The sequence below is a fragment of the Amphiura filiformis genome, chromosome 12 (assembly GCF_039555335.1).
Source record: "Amphiura filiformis chromosome 12, Afil_fr2py, whole genome shotgun sequence".
Taxonomy (NCBI): domain Eukaryota; kingdom Metazoa; phylum Echinodermata; class Ophiuroidea; order Amphilepidida; family Amphiuridae; genus Amphiura; species Amphiura filiformis.
Genome location: NC_092639.1, coordinates 36,926,487 through 36,945,437, shown reverse-complemented (window position 1 = coordinate 36,945,437; position 18,951 = coordinate 36,926,487). Strand labels below are relative to the sequence as shown.

Below are 18,951 nucleotides of genomic sequence, written 5' to 3'. Positions count from 1 at the left end.
ACCTCACTTTGTCAAAATGTCCTCACTCTGAATGTGGGAATATCTTGTCCTCGCTTTGAATGGCTCGGCGAACACAGCATCTGTTAAGCATTTCGCATGCATGCAACTAGCACAGGTGCTGTGCCTAACTGCGTCAACATCATTCTATATCAATACAAAATGTTATGTTTTTTGCCAAATATAAGCAAAATTAAGTTCAAGAACTTCTTCAAATTTACTCACTCATATGATGCAGCTACTTGACTGATGCAATGGGCTATTCCAGTTGAAATCCATACACCCCCTATGGAAGATATAACCTTAATCGCCCACACAAGTAGTGTGAATTTCAAATGGGATTACCTGGGAGACTCCATTTGAAATATACACACCCCCTGCATGGGAAATTAAGATCATGTCTACCATAGGGGTTGAGTGGATTTCAACTGGAGTGCCCTAATTGTCCCATATGACCCTTTTTATATTTATCATAACCAATAATCTCAAAACTTACTTCCGACTTCTGCAGTAGTGAGAATGCAATACCCGGCTTGCCGGCTCTGGCCGTCCTGCCCACACGGTGAATGTAGGTATTGAGATATGGAGGTAGGCCATACGAGATCACAAACCGTACGTTATCCATGTCCATGCCTCTTGCCATCGCATCTGAGCAAATTAATCTGGAATAATGAGCAGGGAAGAACAAATCAATTAAATTGATCCAGAATAGACACTTAGTCATATCATACTCAGTGTGATTTTGCTACCAGCATCCAGTCATGGCTAGCGACATAGTTGCCTTCAGGTCAACTACTCGCGATTTGACACTACGGTATGATAGTGATTTATCAATCACATACAGTAAGCCAAAAAATTAAGGTACCAGTTATGTTCCTTGTATATCCTAAACAAAGACAGATATGTCATAATTGGAACCAGCAACCAATAGCTGCATCTTTTAGCTCGAATTTAAGACCTCATTTGCTGCAAATGTTCAAGAAATAAAGATACGACGATCCAAATACCCAAGGAAGATGCCAATTTAAAAGTTGCAGTTTGCTCCATTATGTGCCGTATTGATTTGCACACAATGCGTTCACGAACAAGAGAACCAGCGCCGTTAACATGTTAAAACTAGCGTCAAGCTTTCATTGATTAGAACACAAAAGTGCAACTTTTGATTTCGTTTATTTATTAGGTTTTAGACCACCGTTTTTTTAATTCTCAACCAATCTCAACAAATGAGGTCTTTAATCAGAGCTAAAGAGTACAGGTATTAGCTGCTTGTTTTAATTTTGACACATTTTTCTTTATTTAGGATATACAGGGGTGAACACAACTGGTACCTTAATTTTTTGGCTTACTGTATTTCTGATAAGCAACAGAAGTTATTTCACAAAACCCACATGCTACATTCCTAGTATGATATGGGCAGAATAACCGCAAAAGGGTGAAGAAAAAAAGTTTTTAAAGACGGCCTCACTTTATATTTATTGCATTGTCAAAATCTTGCTTGTCACTGGAGGTTTGATACACCGAACTTAGTGATAGCACCTCCAAGAACTTAAGTTTTGTATTTGCACAAGAAATTAATCATACAGCCAACCACATGTGACACGATCAAGGGAAATGAGTTGGATGCCGCTGATATTGATTTCGAGATATTTTTTTGTTTTACATTGTTTTCAGCGATTGATAAATTGACGTACCTTTACAAAGGAAAGTCGTATCAACATAGGGTTTACAGTTTCTGAAAGCTCTAAATGCCCTCTTTAGACACATGTAAAACTCATGTTCGACGAGGGTCGACAGGTGACTCATTCCCCTTGATCATGTTGCACATTTAATCATAGCTGAAGGACTGATATGGCCTTGACCTAAGGATATTTAACGCTATTCTTCCATACATACTTCATTCTCAGTAGTGCAGAGCAAGCTTGGAAATAAGCGGGTGCGGGGAGCAAATTTGCCATCTTAAGCCACATTGCTCCTGGTTCTTGTAAAATTCACATGAACCAGGAGCAATTTCTTTTAGAAAGTTGCTCCTGGTTCCAGTTTTTGTACTTGATGCAATTGTGCTGGAATGCTATATTGTGAAAAGGATTTACTATTTGAAAATTGCTCCTGTTTCTTCAAATATTGTTCCTGGTGTTGGTAAAATCCCAGTGAACCAGGGGCAATGTTCAAAAACAAATTAATCCTGGTTCCAGTCTGCTTATTTCCAGGCTTGATGCAGAGTACACAGTACTTACAAATCAATCTTTCCTGCCTTGAATTGCTTGAGAATCTGCTGCCTCTCAGCCGTCTTCAGATTAGATGAGAACTCGGCAACATTCACACCACCAACAATTTTCACTAGCAAGTACAATCTGTCAAGGTGGAAAGAAAATGGGTTAATTTACTAGTAGTTCCAAAATACATCATTATATGTGATGCGATCAAGAAAAATCAGTCGGAACTCGGAAATATTACATTTTCAGTTTTCTTACAGGATAGCAAAAAGCATATCAAAATGCTGCATTTTGCTAAACCCCATTGAAATTGAACAACCAGTTCCAAAGATATGAGCAATTAAAGAGTTTCCAAAACAAGAGGAAACAAAAGGAAATATTACCTTTGTTTGGCTATATCTCAAAATCAATATTTCCGAGTTCCGTCTGATTTTGCTTGATCGCATCACATATGTAGGTTGATGGAATGTACTGGTAAAACTTGTCTGTAGTGTACATACAAAGACAGTGTCCCAAAGCGCAACTACGAGGCCTGCTTGTTTCTGTAGACAAGGGGCAGACTTCAGTGAACGGCTTTTTTCAGAGCCACCAAAACCTTTAAAATTAGCAGATAGGCGAGATCTGCTTGTTCTCTGTTAACATGGGACAGTCTTCATTGAACGGCTCTATTCAGAGCCATCAGTAGGCAAGGAGCGGTCTACATGTCTCATTCTTATAGGTACTTTGTCCTGATGAAGTCAGAGCTACTCCTGACGAAAGCTTGACAGTTATAAACTTGTCCGACGGCGAACCCGCTAAAAACCCACTAATTGTTATGAATTCCTGTCGTAAAAGCCTATCCCACAAAATGGTATGTCCACTTTGCTGCATTGGCTACTTCTGGGATTTCATGCATCAGGGGCTAAATACCCATATTCCCCATTTACTGAGCCACAAGCCTCAAAATAGTTTCCCTTCAGGGGCTACTTTCTACTAAAAATTTCCCCTGTAATTTAATTTTCTAGGGCTATATTTTGTGATTTACGAGGGAAAGTTGCCTTTAGTCCCCATCTATTTTGAGCCTTGCTATGGTGTAAATAATTATATAACACTATTATTAGAGACAGAATTAAAAAGACTAGTTTTCGTCAGACGTCAACTGTCAATCAAACTCAGAAACGATTTGTTTACAAGAAGCTTATCGTGTCTAGTGACTTGGGCTCAAAATCCAGGTCACATGATCCGATTCAAGGAAAAACGTCAAGTACCAGCGACCCATGAGTGCTGAAGAAGTGAAGCTCGGATGAGCCACAAAAATTACAACAATGCCTAAAAAAGTTGCTTTTTGCCTTGTGAAAGTACCATATTTTTTCGCCATTTTCTATGATTCCTTTTCTTTGATGAAGGCGCCAGATGAACCAAGCTTCCAACCAATCAAGGGTTGTAGAGAGTTTGATTGACAGTGCCGTCAGACGCAAACTAGTCTTTCTTTAATTCTGTCTCTGGTTTCCTCCCTCCCTGGTTTCCTCCCTCCCTTTTTTCTCCCCTCTCATGGTTTCCTTCCCTCCCTGGTTTCCTCCCTCCTATTCACCACCCTCCCTCCCTCCTGTTCCCCACCCTTCATTCATAATCACCTGTGTGTAGCTTCTACTGTATTGGTAAAACACAAAACCTGTCTGCAGTGTAAATGTTTGGTCAAATGTAACACTACCAGCGGTTTGTCTGCTTTACTGCACTGAATGTAAAATTCCTGAAAACAAACAATAATGCAAATGTATTATGAATTAATGCAAAAGCGAAATTTTTCACGCTATATTTATTTTCACACTTTTTGTGTTCAAAGCTTCAACCATGAAATATCAACCTGCAAATATATTCCTTTTGTGTATAGGTCAATGTAAGGAAATATTTAGAATTATGAATATAAAAACAAGAGAAACAGTGAAACATTGGCAAAGCGTGAAAAATTAATCGCACAAAAATTAAGAAATTAATTTTTTTGTTTTTGTTTTTTAACAAATTAAATAAAACTCAAAATTCCTATTTGATTGATTTGATTTGATTTGGTACTTTAAGATCTAAACCACTCAACCGAGGACACTCCTAAGGCCTCTAATTTTTTTCAAAAGAATGACATGGTCAACAGTGTCGAAAGCCTTTTGAAGATCAATCAAAAAAGTTTTTGACAAGTTTTGATGTTTTCAACACAGTGAAGAATTATTTGTTAGCAGTGACTTAATAGTTGTCTACTATTCCAACATTTGCAACAGACATTGGATACTTTTTACACAAAATGTTTGTCCCAAAGCCTGTACTGACAAATAAAAAAACAACAAAATACATTCTGTATTAGGTTTTCAATTTCTCACCAGCTTTGAGACTCAGGATTTAATTAAGGTGGCCTTACAATCATATTTCTAGGATCTATATGGTGCAATTGAATACCTGAGTGGAAGAAGGGCCCAACTCCATCAAAACTGTTTTTGAGATAAAAAAAAAAAACTTAATATTTTGAAAAGTTTTATAGACAGAATGTTTTCATCTTCAGGGGACATTCAATACATGAACATACAATATTACATACATTGGAAATTATATATGATGTTTCCATGGCAACGGTACAGGTCTTAATACGAGCTGGAGTTGGGCCCTTCTTCCACTAATATACTGCAAGTACCAGTTCCGTAAGCAGATGTGTTATAAATAGCTACAGAAATCCATTAATTGCACAAGTAGAAGCATGTAATATGTTAGCAAGAAAGTTTATTGTAGTGAAAAGCAGATTTCATGGATGAACAAAATTCCTCTTTATCCCAATCTTAGTGGAAGAAGGGCCCAAATCCATGGAGTTGGGCCTTTCTTACATGAAAACCATGATTAGGTGTACATGGAAGACCATTTAGATCGTGGATTTTGGCTCATCTTTCACACACAAGGAAGAACAGTCTGCTGGCAATAAAATGATGGGTCTAACTCATTTTTGTAAAAAATTGGAGTTGGGCCCTTCTTCCACTCAGGTATTCAATTGTTCTCGGCTCTTTTTATAACACAAAAATGTGTACAAGGTTTTAAAAAGATACTTTTGTTTGTGGAATACTTGTTAATTGGCTCATATTAAATGTTTTTCTTACTGTGAGACCAACAGGTGTCGTATATTTCCCAACAAACTCTCCCTTTTCCTCCTGTTCTCCTTCAGTGACCTGCTGTTGACCTTTTGACCTCCTCTGCTGACCTTTGTTCACCAAGGTTGTGACAAGCCGTGGCTGGAAGAGATTGAGATGAGTAAGCTTCTCTGGGTTCTGTGAGAGGGTGGCTGAAAACAGCAATTTCTGCAACTGTGAAATAAAAAAAATAAAAAATTGAGCTATCATTATTAACTCTCTTCACGCGGGTGTCGACTGCAGACAACAAGTTTCAAAATATTTTTAAAAATTCAGAAATATAAATTTTCATGACCATATTTGGAATCAGCATGAAAAATGCATTAAAATGAGTACAAACACGCCTAGTATTGATCCAGTAGTTCTTAAGATAGCTCTTGATATTTTGAGAAAATATTTCAAAATTTGAACTTTTTCCATTGAAGCGCATGCAGAGCATTAACATACACTACTCAAAAAAAATTGAAGGATCAGACTAATTTATTAGCATTATCCAAAACCAGCAGTAATAATGTAAGTTATGTTAGTAAAATTTCATTTGATGAAGCGCTACTGAGTATACGTAAGTCTCATAACACCATAACGCTTTGGTCAGCACCATGAGAACAGAAAAAATATGAAAATCAGGATTGTCAGTTTATGATCCTTTAAATATTTTGAGTTATCACTGTAAAAAGGAAACTACTTGTATTGGTCAAACCACCTCGTTTTAAAGTGCCCATGAACAATGGTGGATTAGCTTTGTTATTAGTAGAACAAGGTACAAAACGAGTACTTATAATTTACACCCAATTTGAAGTGTTTTGCCACCCAGCATTAACAAATCAATTAACTAGACAATGCCCCATACAAATAGTGACCAGAAGATCTCGAATCAGTACTCGTATTAGTACTCGTTTTGAAGTGGAATGTCAAGAGCTGGTCTTGAATTGCTACTCGTTTTGATGTGGAGTGTGTAACCAATACAAAGGGAGACAAGAGATAATTCCTCATTGTTACAGGGAATTAAAAACGAGGTGGTTTGTCCAATACGAGTTACTTTTTTTTTTACAGTGTATGTAGTTGTCCATGAAGTTGACTGTGCAATCATGGAAATGCATATTTGTTTTTGGTTTTTTTGGTACAATGTACTCAACATTAGTGCCATTGGCCTCAGTGGATCAGATTATGTTCCATATGTTTTAAGCATATTCCCAGCAGAGACTACTCAACAGCTTGAACTTCAGTGGGCCCAAAAGCTGCTGATATATTTTAAAACAACATTAGCTGTGACCAACCTCCTTGCATTTAAAGGCGTACATAAAAATAACAGGTGTGGAAATAAAGAGTATAAACTGACCAGTAGATGTAGTCCAGTTGTAGTCCTACTAATTCATGGCAATTGGATGGCACAGGGGAAAGTTAGCCCATATTTGCAAGACTATTCATGCCTTCAAGGTGAAATAAACCTACTCATGTTACCCTCTGGCCATGGTCTGGCCTGCTGTCAGAACTTTCCCAAGGAAAGATGACATTCCAATCTTCCCCTTTAAGCCTTTTGACAGCAATCATCTGTGTGCTGGGTGTGACACATAGATTTTTTGTACAAAATTTAGTCACCTTTATTATTCTTTTACAGAAATTCTGGTATGTTTAGTTAAAAATTTACACTGCTTTCATGTGTTCTCATTATGAATTTTTCAATTGATTGATTGATGATATATACCCCAAAATGTCCACACACTATTGAAACCAATTGGGGGACAATCACTTATACAGTGAATCCCTGCAAAGAAAAATGGCAAACCATTGCATGGACCTAGTTTTTAGTTGTTGTTTTTAATAAAAGTGTTAAGGGTGACCACATTGTTGTAATTATACTTACTGGTTGCTGCAACTGTGAACAGCTGAAAATAAAAGAGAAATAAAATATTATAATTCTTACTTTTTTGTCCCAAATTTTATTAAAAGGGCATTTCGTGATCCACAGCCTCATCCCCCACTTTTCTAAAAAAAGTTGAGATTTTTATATCACTGGAAACCTCTGGCTACATAATGTTTATGTACAAAATATTTCTTGCAGATTAATTCGTTTAGCAAAGATATCGTGAAATTTGAATTTTGTTCTGGTGCACCAGAACGAAATTACAACGCATTGTCTATGGAGCAGTGTAATACACATAATCATGCATAACTCATGAACATAAAATCGGAATCAACTGAAATTTTGGGAATAGGTTATTTTCGTGGATATCTAATGAAAAATGACATAAATAGAGGATGCTAGGATCACGAAATACTCCTTTAATTCATGTGTTTGGTCCACAAATACATGTACATTACAAATGTTCATAAGACTAGCTTGTGTGATAAACACATTTATACTACACTAGATTTCGTGGTTCTCGGGTTGGGTGGTTCTTGTGACTATCTCTAATTACCCAACACCCGTTACCCATATAGGCCTACTTACCCTGACCTTTTAAACTACTGCACGTGTGCCATTTGAAAATAGGCCTATTGATCCGATGAGATGCGCCTGCACAATTAACCACACTGTAATGCCTTCCGATGCTCGCACTGCGCCTGTCGGTACTCCGCGCACTACGCGTTAGCGAGCCACGCGCACGCGATAGCGTGCGGACAGCGGGACGGACGGACACGCCATGATTAGTAATAGTATTATGATTATAATCCCAGATCAGTCTAGAAAGAAAATCAAGTTAAAGTAGTTGAAGTTCATTCTATTTATTTATTTTAGCGGCAGGCCGAGTCACCACACAATGCTAAATGGTTCATCTTGGCACTGTGAGGCACAATGATGTAGTATGCAGCGCTCTGGCAGCGCATGAGCACGGGCAATAAGAGAATCAATGTATTTAAAAGAAAATGTCCGGATTATCATTAACTTAATGACCCATACCTGGCTAAAGTAACTGGTCCTGGCTTTGGTCTGGCTTGTACTAGAGATGCAATACCAAAGGGAGAATATTTCCCTGGATATGCTGATTTTTCTACCTGAGAGATCCAATCCTTTGAAATTGCTTCCATCATTCGGTCAGCTTCATCAATTACCTGAAATTTAACAAAGTTGTTCTTACAATCAGCCCCATCCATTCATACTTTTTAATTGTTTTAATTTATTTACCTTTCAGACACTCTTAGATAGTGGGGAACCAATCAGAGCAAATGTTACACAAATGCCAGGAGTGTATGTATTAGCTGCATCAACATCTCAGCATGCATGCATTATTTTGTACAATTTCACTCTCAACAAGTAATGTGAATTTATTAACCTATAATTATTGCACAAAGAACACTAAAATATAGTGTGGTGCAAAAGGAAACCTTGAACAGGCCACAGACTGGGCCCATCTATCATTCACATACCATTGTTCAGGAAAAACCACCTATGTATCATGGCCTCTGAACATGTTTAAGCAAAATCTCCTATGCAACCTCTTGGCAGTTTTGTCTTAAACATGTTCAAGGGCCAAAAGTACATAGAAGGTTTTCCTGCTCAACAATGATATCAACATGTAAAATAAATGTACTGAAGTGCAAAAACATTAAGCATAGTATAAAACTTACACTCAAATACAAAGATTAAAGTTGAAATCCAAGAATGAGCATTTAAAATAGACTTCATTGCATAAATCTCCTATTGTACTAAGTGGTGGGAACGGGGAATCAAATTACAGGTCTGTGGCAAGAAATAACAAGTCAGATTTTAACAAGAAAAATTTGGGAAATTTCTATGATCAACTGGGAGAACATTCAAGCAATTGCAGGTTCAGTTGTAAAAAAATTGCTGGAAAATGTCTGGTTTTTATTTGTTGGACAGAAGGGTGAGGAAGTCGGAGGAGTTACAGCAATCAGAATTATGGAAGCTGTCCTTAACATTGAAGGGGTCATCTCCAAAACACTTTTTTTTTCAAAAATTAAAATTATTTCCATTATTATAAATTGCGGACATTCTGGATTGAAAGTTGGTATGACTGATGTGGTTTAATAATCTGCCTGGGATAAAGTTAGTTTGTTCGGCTTATAATAGGCAAAAATTATTCAAGGTTTTGTTACTGCAATACTGCATCCATCAATAAAGTCCCAACTTACGCTCACGTAAATTCACATACGCGTGCGTGTCCTAACACGCAACTGATGCGCCCATCTGCGTGCATGTAATTCTATATCAATATACGATATTATGAGTATTAATTTTTTTCTCCTATAATAAGCCAAACAAACTTAAGCTATATATATTTGTGAAACTGAAAATGATGAAAAAATGAGCACTTACAAGGAAGCGTAAATATTGTAGCGTGAAACCTTTGGTGTTATTGATGTGGTCTACAAGTCTGCCTGGTGTAGCTACTACTATGTCAATTTGAATGCCCTCTGAGTTGCTGCAACAAAGAACATGATCTGATGTTAGTCCAAAGAACAGTACTGGCTGCAGCATAGTTCTGCCCCCTACACAGTGTGGTTGAAGAACCAATGGTCAGTCCTCCCTCAAAGGTTTTCTAGCTTTTAACTCAAAATATATACATGTAGGAGATCAATCTGAAGTTCAAATGAGGCTGTACATTCATTAAAGCTAGGTGTATAACATTACACCGGGTCTAACTATGGAGGTTACACTTAGGGATCATTTTACTTTTCCTCCTTTACTCCTAGCAAAGTCCAAAAGTTAAACTGCAGCCGCCTAAAAAGCTACATGTAATTTGGCCTTAACATGATCTTAACATAGGACTTATCTCCATAGTTAGACAGGGTCTAAAGTTAGACCTGTTCTAACTTGTGTGCATACGGACCCTAGATTGAAAGTTTGGTTTATCCAATGAACAAAGTGTTTTTTACTTGTTCAGAATAGATTGATAAAATAAAATAAGACTAGTTTCAACAATGAACATTTCTGAGATAAATTTCTCCCCCAATCTTGGGCTTTTGGGGGGCATAAGTTTTGGACACCCCCCCCATAAAATGTTTGGCACCACTCATGTATGTTTCTTCATGTACCTACCTATGTTTGGTGAAGATCTCTTGTTCTTTGTCAAAACTTTTCTGTCCTCCCAGTAATACAGCCCTAAGATTCACAGCATTACACAGCATAGCAAACACTCTGTACACTTGATTCGCTAAATCACGTGTTGGCAGCACGGCCAACGCTCTGATCCTGGGTACAACACGGTCATGTAGTGCCTGCAAGAGAAAAGTATACAAATCAACTTGGGAATAACCTGCTTGCATGAAGGGCCACTAGTCTGAAAAGAGTTAAAGTTAGGGTTTAGGGCATTTGAGTTAGGGATTAGGTTTAAGGGAGCACGGTGGCCTAGCGGAACGGGCACTGACTCATAATCAGAAGGTTGCGGGTTCGAGCCCTGGCGACGCCATCGTGTTGTGCCCTTGAGTAAGGCACTTTATCCCGATTACTCCTCTCCACCCAGGTGATTAAATGGGTACCGGCATTCTTAAATGCTGGGAAGGTAACAGACTCGCTATAGAGGAGGTGTAGCGATCCCCCTATAGCAACATTGCATGGAGGAGTCTGGCCCAATCGCCAATGAAAGAGAGATGGGCACTCCGATCACTGTTTATACAGGATCGTCTCCTTTACCTTACCTTTACCTTAGGTTTAAGGTAATGGTAATAGCATTAGGGTTAGTGTTAGGATCAGAGTTAGGATTAGCATCTGGGTCATGTTTAGGAATATAGGTTTGTGTTTAGGTTATAGGATTTGGGCTTATGTTACAGTTAGGGCTTAGGTTAGGGATAGGGTAAAGTTAGGATTAGGGTAAGGATTATGATTTATGATGGGATTTCGGACTAATAGTAATGACCCTTTGGACTATTGAGCCGTAACCATCAACTTGGAAGCTGTCTGTTTGGGAGAGTGTAGCCTAATGGTTCGGGTACTCGCCTTGAGGTCCTGGGTTCACTTCCCGGCAATGGAAATTTGCTGTGGTATTAACTTTCCTGTGTATAGATAGCCATACCTTACATACATAGAAAAGACTTGTGTGTAAAATTTACAGGGAAAATCAACTGCCAAAACTAAGTCCATTATGCAAAAATCAGCTTGTGAAAGAATTACCAGTTCTCAGTTTACCAGTAACCCTTCATCTAGGGTTGAAAAGGCAATAGCAGTTGCCAAAATGTACACAGTAATTGCATTCTCAATGTTTGGATCGGGGTATAAAACTTTTCAACGATTTCAATTCATTTTTGAACTATTAATTACCTGAACAATGGGCACAGCAAACGCTAATGTTTTCCCACTACCAGTTGGAGCTGACACACACAGGTCTCTTGGCCGATAACCTGCATTCCCTGAATGAAGTCCAAACCTCACTGAATCAAGAATGATGGGGATAACATGCCTCTGTACTGTAACAAACAAATCAATTGTACACGCTATAATTATCAAATGTCATTATTATGAACATTGGGTACTATCAACTCAAGAAATGCCTTTGGTTAGACTATAAAACAAATTACAAACATTCTATATAATAATAATAATATGACTCTTGTATAGCATTACACCGAAGTCCCTTAGCGCTTAAAACATGAAAAACAAATAACGAACAATACCTACATGTACACAATACAACCTACAAACAATCAATGCCTGTGATGTAAATGATCGAAGTAAACATGAGATAAATCAATTGTCACAAAATGCTAGAGTAAACAAATGTGTTTTCAAGGAAGATTTAAATTGTACAAGAGTCTTAGAGTTTTTCACATTATAAGGTAAATCGTTCCAAAATTCAGGAGCAGCAAAATAAAAAGATCTCTCTGTCCATATGATGTAGTAGCAACTGATGTAGAGACGAGATAGCATTTTGAGGATGAACGTAGATTTCAAGGAGTTTTGTATTCCTGAATCAAATCAGCAAGGTATAGTCTGGAGCAAGACCATGAAAACATTTATAAGCCAGGAGAAGAATTTTGTAAATATTACACCAATTAGGACCAGACAGCACTAGCCACAACTCACAACATGTGTGAATTTGCTAACCTATTAGTTGCTACGTTTGGGATCTTTGTTGCATAAAATTCTTTGCCAAAACAGTCCCATTTTCACATAAATTTTCCAAGCATACGTATGTAGACACCATACATATTTCAAAGTGCCAGTGCCAGATCTAGAAGTTACATACAAGATTAAGATCTACAGCAGAGTTATCCAACCTAGTGGCCCATGGGCCACATGCGCTCCACAAGGATGTGGCCCATGGGCCACATGCACTCCACAAGGATGTGATGGATATGATAAAAAGCACCTTTTGTTATAAGTCACAATAATATTTTTCGTAAGAAAGGCTTTGCAGGTCACATTTGACCTTGTGGAGCACATTTCACTAAACTCAACGAAGCGTCATAAGTCTCAAACCTTATGACAAGTCATAAGTTCTATTTCACTGAACTTACAAACAGTACCCTTTGTAAGTAATAGGAAATTACTACATAGTATAGGGACCCTTCGTAAAGTTACATCTAGTATTGGGTATTCGTAACTTTACGAACTGCTACTTGAGTAATAAAGGGTTAAAAGTTTAGTGAAATGGACCCCAGGCATGAGGACAGACAACTTACCAGGAAATAAATGTGTGATGTCATTCTGTTTGAGAGCTGAAGCTATCTTAGGAGATATCAGGGCATAGTCATCTACAGCAACTTGGTTGTGTGTCAAATCATGCTCTACAATCGTTGGTTGAGATAACCATTCAGGTAGCACTCTCAGGACCTATGATCACATCAAGGTATAACATTTGTGAATATTTTCAAAAGAATTCAAAAGAAAAGAGTCAATCCTTCATGTAATTATTTTATGTAAGCTAATCCTAACCCTCACCCTAATCCTAACCATAACCCTAATTCTAACCTAAACTAGCCCTAACCTTAACCCTAAATTTGTTTGAAATTAAATAAAGGAATAACCAAGAAAAGACTTTTAAATCTGCCTCTCACTCTCTCTCTCTCTCTCTAACATGAATGAATGTCCTGCATACTTGCTGTAAATAGAGCTAGAAATTGAGGTTTGCCCATAATTTGAATAAAATTGCCTGTCCTAATTTGACCTTTAATACATTTACAAGACTTTTGAAGCCTATTTGGGGTTCAAAGAGTTCAAATTTGTGTTGCTATGACCTTGTTTTGCAAATCTGGTTTGCTAAAAAGGTCAATAGCCTTTCTCAACACCTACAATTATAATGTAGCATCTGTCAAAGACATTAATGTTGACTGCCTCAGGAGCAAACTCCTCGTCTAAAATAATGGGTAACTAGCTAAGACACTGCCTGTTATATATTTCTTCCTTCCTTCAATACCCAATAAAGTGTAAACTTCTCTTTGTGAAGAACAACAGATTTTTGAAGTTCAGAATTACTGACCGGATCGATCTAGTCATGGGTTAACATCCTACTCTTTTCAAAACTGACTGTGAGCTACATACATGTACTGTACATTGTACAGGCATGACTCTCAGTACATGGGAATCACAGCTTAACATTCACTATGCAGCACTCTCACATATGGCTCATTTACCCAATTCTAGATGCACAGTATGGATTGGATGGGGAGGAAAATAAAGTCTGAATTTAACCTACAGACATTGCCAATTAAATTCAGATGAGCTAAGCCAATACCTAGTCAGTCGGCACCGGTTGAAAAAATATCATTCAACTCAAACAGACTTACCTTTTTCCTAGATTTCTCTTCTACTTCTCCTAGGACAGTAAATCCAACATTCTCTTCTTCCTCCATGGTCTCCTCCTCATCATCATCTTTATCTCCATCTACTTTCTCCTCCTCCAATGATGATGATTGCTTGGTTTCATCTCCATCAACATCAACATCTTGTTCTTCCTCCTCCGCCTCTGCCTCCCCCACCTCTGAAGATTTCTCAAGGTCATCGACCTCCATCTCATCTGCTAGGTCAGCTGCTGATGTCTCATTCTTTTGCACTTTTTGTTTTCCTTTCTTCTTCTTTTTATCCTTTTTGCTACTTTTGGTCTGCATAGAATTATCCTCTGAAGTTGATGCCCTTCTATTCGTATCAGGGCTATCCATATGAATTGAATCATCATTTTGTTTCTGTTTTTCTTTTCTCTTCTTTTTTAATTTTGGTGTTGATTTGACAGGGCCTTCGACATGATCATCACTCGTTTTATGATCATTATGTTCAGTGTTTGTCCTCTCCAATTCTTGATTACCGGGCTCCTTATCATGCTTTTTCCTTTTGACCTTCACAACCACAGATGATTTCTGATCACAGTCTTCATTAGGAGAATCTACTTCATGCTTCCTCCTTTTCTTCGATTCTTTGGTATTTTTAGCCTTAATTTGATTAAAATTGACATCTTTACTCTCATTCTTTCTGGTTGAAGACTGGTTGAGTTTACTATCTGTTGTAATTTTTTCTATTTCAGGGCTTCCCTGATCTAGAGTTTTCCTTAGTTTCTTTGATTTTGTAGATGGAATTGTGGTATTCAGCGTTCTTTCTGCTCTCTGCTTTTCTCTGGCTTTTGCTTTGTCATGTAATTTTTGCAGGAGAGAATCATTAGATGCTTTGGTGTCAGATGAGTCCTCTGTGCCCATATACCTAAAACAAAATGTGATGGAAAAGGTGTCATAAAAATTTCGAACAAGTTTATATGTCGAATTTTATGTGGAAGATTTGATGTCCAAAAGGCAAAATTATCGTCAAAGTTCTGCGAAATCGGCACCCTTGCGAAGGGTTCAGAATTGAATCGAACGAAAATATCCGATCTTTGCGATCAAAAACACAAAATTACAACTTTAAACATACTATTGGCAAAAGACATTATTACCAAACAATATAGAATAGAAAATTTGACATAATTTTCTCAAAATATTGAAGAAATTTGCTCACTGGACATCGAAAATGTACGCAATCCAATTCCCGTTCAAACGTGTGGGAAACTGAAAGTGCATAATCCCCACTAGTTCAGACCCAGAACAGGATCATGTCAGAAATTAATATTTTGTCTGGGTCTGATTATTCCGACTAATTGAAAGGCAGCGTAATACTGATACTAATAGTACGGCACTAGACAGTCATGACAGTAGACTAGACTACTAGTACTAGAGAGGAGAGCGTGGCCTAGCGGTTAAGGCATTGGACTGTGAATCCGAGGGTCAAGGGTTCGAATCCCAGGTCCGGCTCTTTGTGTCCTTGAGCAAGGCACTTCACTCTACTTGCTTAGTGCTTGGAGGGCACTTTAAGCTGTCGGTCCGTGTACATGCATATTTTCTCACATTAATGTAGTGTGCACGTTAAAGAACGTCACAGGCTATTCGAAAAGAGCAGGGGATCATCCCGGTACTGTTGACTGTACTTCAAAAATACACTCATTAACTCTAGGTTCCAGAGTTCTCCTCGCCTGGTTACAAATGTAGCGTTGAGGAGTATCAAAGCAGAAGCAGAAGCAGAGTACTACTAAGTAGGTATACCAGGTGAATTCAAATTTGCCATCAAACTGCATCATTTTATATATCAAATTAAAGCCCTTGAGTAAAGAAAGCCAACACTGATAACCTTTTTGTCATAGCACTTTCCGTAGCAAAGTTACATCTTGTCAAAGATTGACTTTCATCAAAAAGATTCTCCTAGCAAAATTCCCCAAAACAGCATTACGGGGGTGTTTCTAGATCTTAGTCTCATGACGATAGCACCTTTTTTAAATGGAACTGCTATCAAAATCTCTCTGAAATTCCATGTGCGAGTCTCTCATCGAATTTAACATCTGTGTGCAGCAAAATCTTTGAACATATACTTAAATCCAATGTAATGCAACATCTTGATACCTATAATATATTGTGTGAAAATCAACACGGCTTTCGTAGAAACCATTCATGTGAAACGCAGCTTATCAACACCATCCAAGATATAGCTTTGCAGTTGGACCAAAAACAACAGGTTGACATGATTATAATGGATTTCGCGAAAGCGTTTGATAAAGTGCCCCATCAAAGATTGCTGCTCAAAATGTCCCGCTATGGAGTCCGTGGTAAAACACTTAAATGGACAGAAGCATTTCTTACACAGAGAAAGCAACGGGTCGTCATTGAGGGAAAAAGTTCAGAATGGATATTAAGGTGGAATCAAGTGTCCCCCAAGGCACAGTAACTGGGCCTATGGACTTTTTGCTATACATAAACGATTTGCCACTTAATATAAACTCACACGTGAAGCTATTTGCAGATGATTGTATTGTTTATAGGAAGGTAGCTGGACCAGAGGATGCTAGCGAACTGCAAAAGGATATGGATACACTCACTGAATGGCAATCACGGTGGCAAATGAGTTTCAACGCAAAAAAATGTTTTGTGTTAAGGATAACACATGCAAGAACACCACAAACTCATACATATACTCTCAATCATACAATATTATCTGAAACAAATGAACACCCATACTTGGGTGTTACACTAAACTCAAAATTATCATGGAACCCACACATGAATGGTATAGTGTCCAAAGCAAACAGAACTCTGGGGTTTGTTAGGCGAAACCTGTTTTCATGCTCCCAAAATATAAAAAACATGGCTTACAAGTCACTTGTGAGGCCGTGTATGGAGTTTAGTGGATCCGTATGGGATCCCTACACACAAGAACTCAAACAGAAACTAGAGGCTGTTCAAAATGGGTTGGAGGAGTCACACCTTTTGGTGACAGTGTCTTGATGCTTCTGACTCTTCCTGGCTAGCCCATTGGGTCTATTTTACTTTTGTTTCCTTTTGTATGTATTATGTAATTTTACTTTGCTTTTTGATGTATTTTAGCCGAATTTGTATAATAAAATTTAAAAAAATAAAAAAAAATAGGGCGGCTCGATTTGTTTGTCAAGATTATGAACGAAGAAGCAGTGTAACAAATATGAAGACCAAGTTGGAGTGGGAGCCTCTGGAGGTGCGTAGAAAGATTTCAAGAGTGACAATATTCCACCAAGCTCTACAGGGTAGCCTCGCCATCCCAATGCAAAAGGTCTTGAGCCCAACCCAACGCTCATCAAGACACGTCAAATACACCCAGATCCAAACCAATAAAAACTGTTATAAGTACTCTTACATCCCAAAAACACTGGTAGACTGGAATGCCATACCCGATCACATCACCTCAATTGAGGACAAAGACAAGTTCAAGGCAGCAGTAACTCAGCATTACGTCAACACCAAGTAACCAAGCGGTGCACCGTCCTGCTAGTTTGGCTCCCGCAAGGGGGTGGTTAGCAGTACCTGAACCAGAACCAGAACCAGAATGTGCGAGTCTCTCATCACCAAAAAAAATCATATATTTGGGTCAAGTGAAGTATAGACAACATATTTATGAAGGTCTCCTTCTTAAAAAGCTTCTTTTTAATTTCAATGTAAATTTGTATTGCCGGTTTAGGTCATTTTGACTGACTAACAAATGTGTTAACCGAGGTTTCCCTGTGATACCTACAGTACCTGACGCGTGTAAGTGACCAAAACACGCGTGCCCCGCAAATTTTTCCACGCAAAACTCCCGCGTGGGAATTACTGATCGCGGTTGAATGCGTGTTGTAATCCATCTGGGAGGCATGATGTTGGTCGAGGAGATACAAGTTGGCAAATTACCCGTGGTGTCCCGTGGTGTAGCGTGCGGTCGCGTCGTGTAACATGTTGTAGCGTGTTATGAATTCTTGTCTCAAAATCAATATCGTTGTATTTGTTCTGTCAAGTGCATGTACTCAAAATCAAACAAGATGACGATTAACGTAATTGTTGGGTAAAGATGTCCAATTAAGCTCAATCAATAGACTACTGTCGATCAAAATTCCCGTTACGAAAAGTTTCCTTAGTAAAGTTAGTGAACAACATCATGCGGAAATATTCACAACATTTCTCATAATGGTCCAAGTCGGCGGTCATGCGAAATTGCATACCGGGTCCGGGTAGGCCTATTTAAAATATTATGTATTGTAGAGCCTACACGTTGAAATAACATTTGTATTTTTATTTTGTCTTTATTGTATTTTTCATAAAAATGTCAAACAGAAATTGAGTAAACTGACTGACTAAAAATGTACAACTTTGTGCATGAGATGAAGAACCATAAGCGAGGTATAAATAAAACATCTCGATGGAAGAACATTGAGATGAAAATATACTGGGATTATACTGATTCACAATTTCGCTACAAAATATCGTTACGAAATTTCTATCTGCTGTGCTTGGCCATACCCCAGATTACTAGTAGTATACCTGACAATACCAGAGTTGAAGCCCGAGTTGAAGAGAGAAAGTACAAGCATGAAACCAAATTGCACCATCCATCACCCGAGCTGAGCTCATTCCAGCGATACGGACGGAACCGGGCTATTGAACAGCGATGCAAGTGTCATACCGCGCCGCTTCATAAAGAAGTTTTCAGGTCTTCACTTTCTACATTTTTCACCATAAAATCATCGTTTTTAGGCCTACATAGGCCTAGTTGTATTCCATCATCACTGATCATCACAAATAATTTTGTGTAGCTCGCCGAGGCGACAAATTCCATGGAATTTGAAGACATGGCATTTGGCTTAAAAATCTTACCTTAATTTAAAAATCATCAAAATAGGCCTATA

The 18,951-nt window shown here is 38.1% G+C and overlaps 1 protein-coding gene across 1 annotated transcript in view; it reads right to left on the bottom strand.

The window, feature by feature from the left end:
• The window catches only part of LOC140166144 (ATP-dependent RNA helicase DDX51-like), a 31,666-nt gene that overhangs the window by 2,700 nt on the left and 10,015 nt on the right, over positions 1 to 18,951 (bottom strand). The window contains exons 2-12 of the mRNA XM_072189533.1: positions 14,036 to 14,939; positions 12,932 to 13,082; positions 11,571 to 11,716; positions 10,353 to 10,531; positions 9,630 to 9,735; positions 8,253 to 8,404; positions 7,215 to 7,236; positions 5,321 to 5,524; positions 3,824 to 3,939; positions 2,232 to 2,348; positions 494 to 659 (exon numbers count right to left, since the gene is read on the bottom strand). Of these exons, the coding sequence (XP_072045634.1) occupies positions 494 to 659; positions 2,232 to 2,348; positions 3,824 to 3,939; positions 5,321 to 5,524; positions 7,215 to 7,236; positions 8,253 to 8,404; positions 9,630 to 9,735; positions 10,353 to 10,531; positions 11,571 to 11,716; positions 12,932 to 13,082; positions 14,036 to 14,939 (2,263 nt within the window). The remainder of the gene's footprint in view (positions 1 to 493; positions 660 to 2,231; positions 2,349 to 3,823; positions 3,940 to 5,320; positions 5,525 to 7,214; positions 7,237 to 8,252; positions 8,405 to 9,629; positions 9,736 to 10,352; positions 10,532 to 11,570; positions 11,717 to 12,931; positions 13,083 to 14,035; positions 14,940 to 18,951) is intronic.